The 7500-nt window shown below is 34.2% G+C and overlaps 2 protein-coding genes across 2 annotated transcripts; both read left to right on the top strand.

The window, feature by feature from the left end:
• The first annotated feature begins 2101 nt into the window (after window positions 1–2101).
• LOC137654003 (uncharacterized protein PF3D7_1120000-like) lies at window positions 2102–2812 on the top strand. The gene has a single exon (XM_068387637.1). It carries the CDS (start codon window positions 2102–2104, stop codon window positions 2810–2812), a length of 711 nt encoding a protein of 236 aa, XP_068243738.1.
• A 294-nt stretch (window positions 2813–3106) lies between these two features.
• LOC137654002 (dnaJ homolog subfamily C member 7 homolog) lies at window positions 3107–3721 on the top strand. Its single transcript, XM_068387635.1, has one exon. It carries the CDS (start codon window positions 3107–3109, stop codon window positions 3719–3721), a length of 615 nt encoding a protein of 204 aa, XP_068243736.1.
• The last annotated feature ends 3779 nt before the right edge of the window (window positions 3722–7500 follow it).

Here is a 7500-nt window from a genome sequence, read left to right as displayed (position 1 = left end):
TTTTGTGAATAGTGAGACTACATCAAAACTGACAAGCCTACAGGTACTGTTAATCTGTACTTCATTCAGTTTGTTAATCAAGTCTACATTATTTTTTTTATTTGAATATGAAGTGGTGCTAACTAAAGGATTGAGGATATTCACAAGGTACTTAGATAATTTATATGCTGCTGTACCTACAGAGCTAATTATTGGCCTAGCTGGATAATTTGGCTTATGAGTTTTAATAGTTCCATACATATATGGTAATGTTGGTGATATTGTACAAACCTTTTTTATCAGATCTTTATTCCCTTTTAGTAACTCTTTCACTTTTTTTGTTGTAATTACTATTCACAAACTCAATTGGATTTTTTCTTAATTCCATGTATGTGTTTTTATCACTCAAGAGGTTTTCCATTTTTTCTATATAATCATTTTTATTCAAGATTACCAGTGCTCCAGATTTATCGGCTTTTGTCAGTTTAATATTTCTATCTTGCTTCAATTCGGCAATTGCTCTCTTGAATCTTTTTGGGCAATTTGGAACCACTGGTTTTTTCATATTGCTGTATATAATACCCTTAATCATATTTACTTCTTCTACAGAAATATCACTGAATTTTTCCAGGTTACACACCCGATTTGTAATTTCTACACTATTCACTTCACTTGATGACATCGAGAAATTTAAACCGTATCCCAAGGCACACTTCACATTCTTATCTAGAATTTTATTTGACAGATTAACCACACATTCTGGATTAACGTTTACATTTTACTTATATTGCATCAAAAATTATTATTATTATTATTATTATTATTATTATTATTATTATTATTATTTATTAAGTTAACGCCATCTGCAGAATGCAAAGGAGAAAAGTCTCCGGGAAATCTGTTGATGGCGATGGTGATTCCAAAATGTCTTCAAGAATTTAGAAGTCTTCGGAGGGCTCTGGGTTCCTATATTGCATCAAAGATGATGATTATTATTATTATTATTATTATTATTATTATTATTATTATTATTATTATTATTATTAAGTTGATTCCGTTTTCTGAAAGAAAAAGATAGAAATATCCGTGAAATCTAAGGATAGAGTTGATTCTAAATGTCTCCGGGAATTTTGAAGTCTTCAGAAAGATCGTTTAGTGCCAAGAACGCTTTCCTGAAAATACATCTGATACAAGCCTCAGGATCTACATCATTGAATATGACTTTCAAAGCAAACAAAGCGATCGGAGTGTGGATGGATATCATCAGAAACCTTAAAGGAAAATTCAACTGGCCTCAAACAGCAGGTTCGACCCTTCTGGAGCAGAATCTTGCCTGCGAGGCTATGACGGTACAACTTCAGGGACAGCTGCGAACTCTCCAGGAGTCGTCGGTCTTCAAATGGTTTTCGTGGCTACTCCCAGAGGCGCCGCGCTTTGAAGACTGCCGTGCAGTCGCCTCTCAGGATGGATTCCTCGGCAGGTGTCTGCAGCGCTGTCCTTGGATTGGGGGCTTGTGGAAAGCCCGCGAGGAACTACAGCGGTGCGAACTTGGATTGCGCCAGATGGAGAGAGAAGCACTAAGATTCAAAGATGAATTGCAATCAACATGGTTCGTTGGCAAGCTTCTCTCCGAATTTGACTTGGGAGAAAGGAAGGATGAAGTCCTTTCGAGTGGTAACTACAACTTCTACATCGTCATGGCTGCTGCTTCCGTCATATTCGGTGGAATTATGCTCGCCAGGAGGAGGGTGGCTGGAGATGTGGATAACGGCTCACTAGAAGAATTTGTTCCAGAAATGGAAGATGAAAGCGAAAATCTATTGGACGGAAATGAGCTCATAATGGAAGACGAGGATCAGACTACTCACTTGGAAAATCTCGAGGATCAAAATGATAAGTTATATGGACAGATTAAAGAAATGGTAAGAATAGCAGAGATGAGTGAAAAACTGGAAGCTGAAAATGAAAATTTGCTGGAAATTCTCAAAAAGGAAAATGCTGAAATGAGGAAAGAACAAAATAAGAAAACGGAACAAGTAAATGAATTGAAAAGTGAAGTTCATGAATTGAAGGCAGAAAAAGAAAAACTCGAATCTGAATGTGTCAAAAAAGAACACTTCAGATGAAGGAGCATGAAAATTTGCTGGGAATTCTCACAAAGCAAAATGAGGAAATTAAGACCGAAAAGGACGAGAAAACGGAACAAGTAAATGAATTGAAAAGTGAAGTTCGTGAATTGAAGGCAGAAAAAGAAAAGCTCGAATCTGAATGTGGCGAAAAAGACCTTCAGATGAAGGAGCATGAAAATTTGCTGGGAATTCTCACAAAGCAAAATGAGGAAATTAAGTCAGAAAAGGACGAGAAAACGGAACAAGTAAATGAATTGAAAAGTGAAGTTCGTGAATTGAAGGCAGAAAAAGAAAAGCTCGAATCTGAATGTGGCGAAAAAGACCTTCAGATGAAGGAGCATGAAAATTTGCTGGAAATTCTCACAAAGCAAAATGAGGAAATTAAGTCAGAAAAGGACGAGAAAACAGAACAAGTAAATGAATTGCAAAGTGAAGTTCACGAATTAAAGGCAGAAAAAGAAAAGCTCGAATCTGAATGTGGCGAAAAAGACCTTCAGATGAAGGAGCATGAAAATTTGCTGGAAATTCTCAGAACTGAAAATGAGGAAATTAAGACAGAAAAGGACGAAAAAGTGGAACAAGTAAATGAATTGAAAAGTGAAGTTCGTGAATTGAAGGCAGTAAAAGAAAAACTGAAAGTTGATTTGGTTCATGATTATGAAAAACTGGAATTTGTGTGCAAAAATAAAAGACCTCCAGATTGAGCAAGAAAGAAGGTATGTAGAAGAGTTTAAAAATGAAAATGAACAAATGAAGAGGGAGCAGAGTAAGAAAACGGAGGAACTAAATAAATTGAAAAATGAAATTGGTAAACTGAAGGCAGAACAAGAGAAGCTGAAAGCTGAGAAGGAGGAACTTCATAAATCTGAGAAGGAGGAACTTCATAAAACTGAGAAGGAGGATGAACTTCAGAGGGGAAGATTATTGAGGGCTGGATTATATGCCCAGATGAATAACAGGCCCAAAGAGGCCGAGATATTTTCACCGAGGTCTTGGCCATGAAGACTGACAGCGAAGAAGAAACGGCTCTCCTCCTTGTCCTTCGTGCCGAAGCAAATGGAGCCACTGAGGAGCCTCCCAATATGGAGATTGTATTGGACTGTTCCAAGGCTATCGAGAAAGGTCTGGAAGGGTGGAAAGTGTACATGTTACGAGGAAAACACCTCGTCAAACTTGGCATTTTCGACGCTGCCCTGAAGGACTTCGAAACGGTAAAAGTTAAGAAATCAGAGGCATTTTTGAAAATCATAGAAGATACGAAAGCACTTCAGAAGGAATGGGAAGACAAACGTCACTATGAGATTCTGGGTTTGGAACAGACAGCCACGAAGGTAGAAATTATAAAATCCTTCAGGGACTTGTCTATGGCGTTCCACCCAGACAGACATCGGGACAAACCCGAGTTCCTACAGGAGGCGTTCGAGGAGAAGTACAAAAAGGTGGTTAATGCTAAACTTATCCTGGTGGACGAAGAAAACCGAAGAAATTATGATGAAGAACTCCGCCATCAGAAGGAATATGATCAATGGGAAAGGAATGGTGGTCAGTGGTATTACCAGGAGCCACCAAGGCAACAGCCAGTGCACTGGAAACAACGAAGGCAGTACAATTAAGGAGGACCAAGAAGGGAAAACCATCAGCAGTACAATCAAGGAGGACCAAGATGGAAACAACATCAACAGGGGAACGACCATCAATACTATTATTAAGGCTATCGCAATGTGTAAAGGAAAAATAATTGCAGTTTAGTGCTGTGAACATAGAAAAAATAAAAAAAATAAAAAAAATAAATAAAAAAAAATGAAAGAGAAAAAAATCCAAAAAATAAATAAATAAATTGAAAATAAAAAAAAAATGAAAAAAATATACATATAGTGGAACATATTCTTAGTATAAGTTGGGTTTTCAGTTTAGTGCTGTGGACATAGAACAAATTAAAAAAAATGTAAAACGTAAAAGAAATATAAAAATCACAAAAAAATATATATATAAAGTGGAAAAATATTTTTAGTATAGGCTTCAGTTGAGCTTTTAGGAAAATGTTAGTTTTAGTTTAGTCAATGCCAAGTGAAATCAGGCCTCCCAGATGCAAAAAGATGGACTTGGCAGAGGGAAGAAGTCACAAATGTTTTGGAATGCACTGTTCCTTGACAAAGATTCACTTGTACTGTTTCTTTGTCAGGTGGACAGATGCAGAAGAAACAAGTCTGAGCTTTTTTAGTATGCTGTGTCCACTCAAGAGGATTCAATTCCACTGGAATAGTAGATCAGAAATACGTTTAGTGATAAAAAAAATCAAATAGAAAAAAGAAATATATATACATATATACATATATATATATATATATATATATATATATATATATATATATATATATACATATATATATATATATATATATATATATATATATATATATATACATACATATATATATATATATATATATATATACATATACATATATACATACATACATACATACATACATACATACATACATATATATATATATATATATATATATATATATATATATATATATATATATATATATATATATATATAGTGGAAAAAATACATATAGCATAAGTTTCAGTTCAGTTTTGCAGTTTAGTGCTGTGAACATGCAAAAAAAAAAAAAATGAAAAAAAATAAAAATTTCCGCCCCCCCAAAAAATTCAAATAAAAAAAATATATATATATAGTCGAAAAAAATACTTATAGTATAAGTTTCAGTTTAGTTTTGCAGTTTAGTGCTGAGAACATGCAAAAAAAAAAAAAAAGAAAAAAAAAATTATAGTGGAAAAAGATACTTATAGTTTAAGTTTCAGTTCAGTTTGGCAGTTTAGTGCTGTGAACATGCAAAAAAAAAAAAAAAAAAAAAAAAAAAAAAAAAAAAAATAAAAAAATAAAAAAAAATAAAAAAATAAAATACCAATGAAAAAATTAAAAACTATATTTATTGGAAAAATATTTCTAGTACAAGTTTCAGTTCAGTTTTGCAGTTTAGTGTTGTAAAGATGCAAAAAATACAAAATAATAAAAAAATTAAAAAACAAAAATCCAAATACAAGAAAAAAGAAAATATCCTAAATAAATAAAAAAAGAAAAAAATTGAAAATAAAAAGATAAAAAAAAAATATATATATAATATATATAGTGGAAAATATTCTTAGTATAAGTTTCAGTTGATCTTTTAGGAGAATGTTAGTTTTAGTTTGGTCAATGTCAAGTGAAATCAGGCCTTCCAGATGCAAATGGAATACTCTAGCAGATGGACTCAGTAGAGGGAAGAAGTCACACTTATTTGGGAATGCACTGTTCCTTGACAAAGATTCACTTGTACTGTTTCTTTGTCAGTTGGGCAGATGCAGAAGTAACAAGTCTGACTTCTTTTAGTAAGCTGTGTCCACTCAAGAATATTCCATTCTACTGGATTAGTCGATCAGAATTAAATTTAGAGATGTGAACATGAAAAAAAAAAACAGAAAAAAAAGTTGGTTCCAGCCTTCTTGATCCAAATGGAATAATCTACAAGAAGTACTCAGCAGAGGGAAGAAGTCAGACTTGTTTTGGAATGCACTGTTCCTTGTCAAAGATTCACTTGTACTGTTTCTTTATGAGGTGGACAGATGCAGAAGAAACAAGTCTGACTTTTAGTATGCTGTGTCCACTCAAGAATATTCCATTCTACTGGATTAGTGTATCAGAAATACGTTTAGAGATGAGAACTTGAAAAAAAGGTGGAATCCAGCCTTCCAGATGCAAATGGAATAATCTAGAAGATGGACTCAGCAGAGGGAAGAAGTCACACTTATTTTGAATGCACTGTTCCTTGACAAAGATTTACTTGTACTGTTTCTTTATGAGGTGGACAGATGCAGAAGAAACAATTCTGACTTCATTTAGTATGCTGTGTCCACTCAAGAATATTCCATTCTACTGGATTAGTCGATCAGAATTACATTTAGAGATGTGAACATGAAAAAAAAAAACAGAAAAAAAAGTTGATTCCAGCCTTCTTGATCCAAATGGAATAATCTACAAGAAGTACTCAGCAGAAGGAAGAAGTCACACTTGTTTTGGAATGCACTGTTCCTTGTCAAAGATTCACTTGTACTGTTTCTTTATGAGGTGGACAGATGCAGAAGAAACAAGTCTGACTTTTAGTATGCTGTGTCCACTCAAGAATATTCCATTCTACTGGATTAGTGGATCAGAAATACGTTTAGAGATGAGAACTTGAAAAAAAGGTGGAATCCAGCCTTCCAGATGCAAATGGAATAATCTAGCAGATGGACTCAGCAGAGGGAAGAAGTCACACTTGTTTTGGAATGCACTGTTCCTTGACAAAGCTTCACTTGTACTGTTTCTTTGTCAGGTGGACAGATGCAGAAGAAATAAGTCTGACTTCATTTAGTATGCTATGTCCTCTCAAGAAGATTCCATTCTACTGGATTAGTGGATCAGAAATACGTTAGGTGATAAAAAAAAAGGGGGGGGGGGATTCCGGCCTTCCAGATGCAAAAGGAATAATCTACAAGAAGGACTGAGCAGAGGGAAGAAGTCATACTTGTTTTGGAATGCACTGTTCCTTGAAATAGATTCACTTGTACTGTTTCTTAGTCAGGTGGACAAATGTAGAAGAAATAAGTCTTACTTCATTTAGTATGCTGTGTCCTCTCAAGAAGATTCCATTGTACTGGAATAGTGGATCAGAAATACGTTTGGTGATAAAAAAAAAAAAAGGTTGAATCCAGCCTTCCAGATGTAAAGGGAATAATCTACAAGATGGACTCAGCAGAGGGAAGAAGTCACACTTATTTTGAATGCACTGTTCCTTGACAAAGATTCACTTGTAGTGTTTCTTTGTCAGGTGGACAGATGCAGAAGAAATAATTCTGACTTCTTTTAATATGCAGTGTCCACTCAAAAAGATCCCATCGTATCGGAATAGTCAATCAGAAATACGTTTAATTATGTGAACATCGTCCCACACACACACACACATATATATATATATATATATATATATATATATATATATATATATATATATATATATATATAGAGGAAAAAATATTTTTAGTATAAGTTTGTTGCGGTCATTTTGGAAAATTGGTCATTTTACAAAATGACCGGCCATCATGCAATTTGACCTAAATATTTCTGATGATTTTGTAAATGGACCAAAATCTTGCCCCTTTTGCGAAATGTAGAGATACTTAGGTGAAATTGCAAAGTGACCACAAAATAAAAATAAAAAAAAAATAGGCTAAGTGGAGTAAGGGAAGTTGGCCAGAACCTATTTCAGTATAAAGGGGCAACCTCTGGCACGGCCTAAAAAGTCATAAGTTCAAAGCCCAGAACACTGACGTAGGTTGTAGG

Source organism: Palaemon carinicauda, chromosome 15, assembly GCF_036898095.1.
Source record: "Palaemon carinicauda isolate YSFRI2023 chromosome 15, ASM3689809v2, whole genome shotgun sequence".
Classification (NCBI taxonomy): Eukaryota; Metazoa; Arthropoda; class Malacostraca; order Decapoda; family Palaemonidae; genus Palaemon; species Palaemon carinicauda.
Note: the sequence above shows the minus strand (reverse complement) of the source record. Positions and strands in the feature narration are given on the sequence as shown.

What these genes read in the sequence shown, in the direction of transcription:
- LOC137654003 (XM_068387637.1), top strand. Translation starts at nt 2,102, where the DNA reads ATGAAGGAGCATGAAAATTTGCTGGGAATTCTCACAAAGCAAAATGAG.
- LOC137654002 (XM_068387635.1), top strand. Translation starts at nt 3,107, where the DNA reads ATGAAGACTGACAGCGAAGAAGAAACGGCTCTCCTCCTTGTCCTTCGT.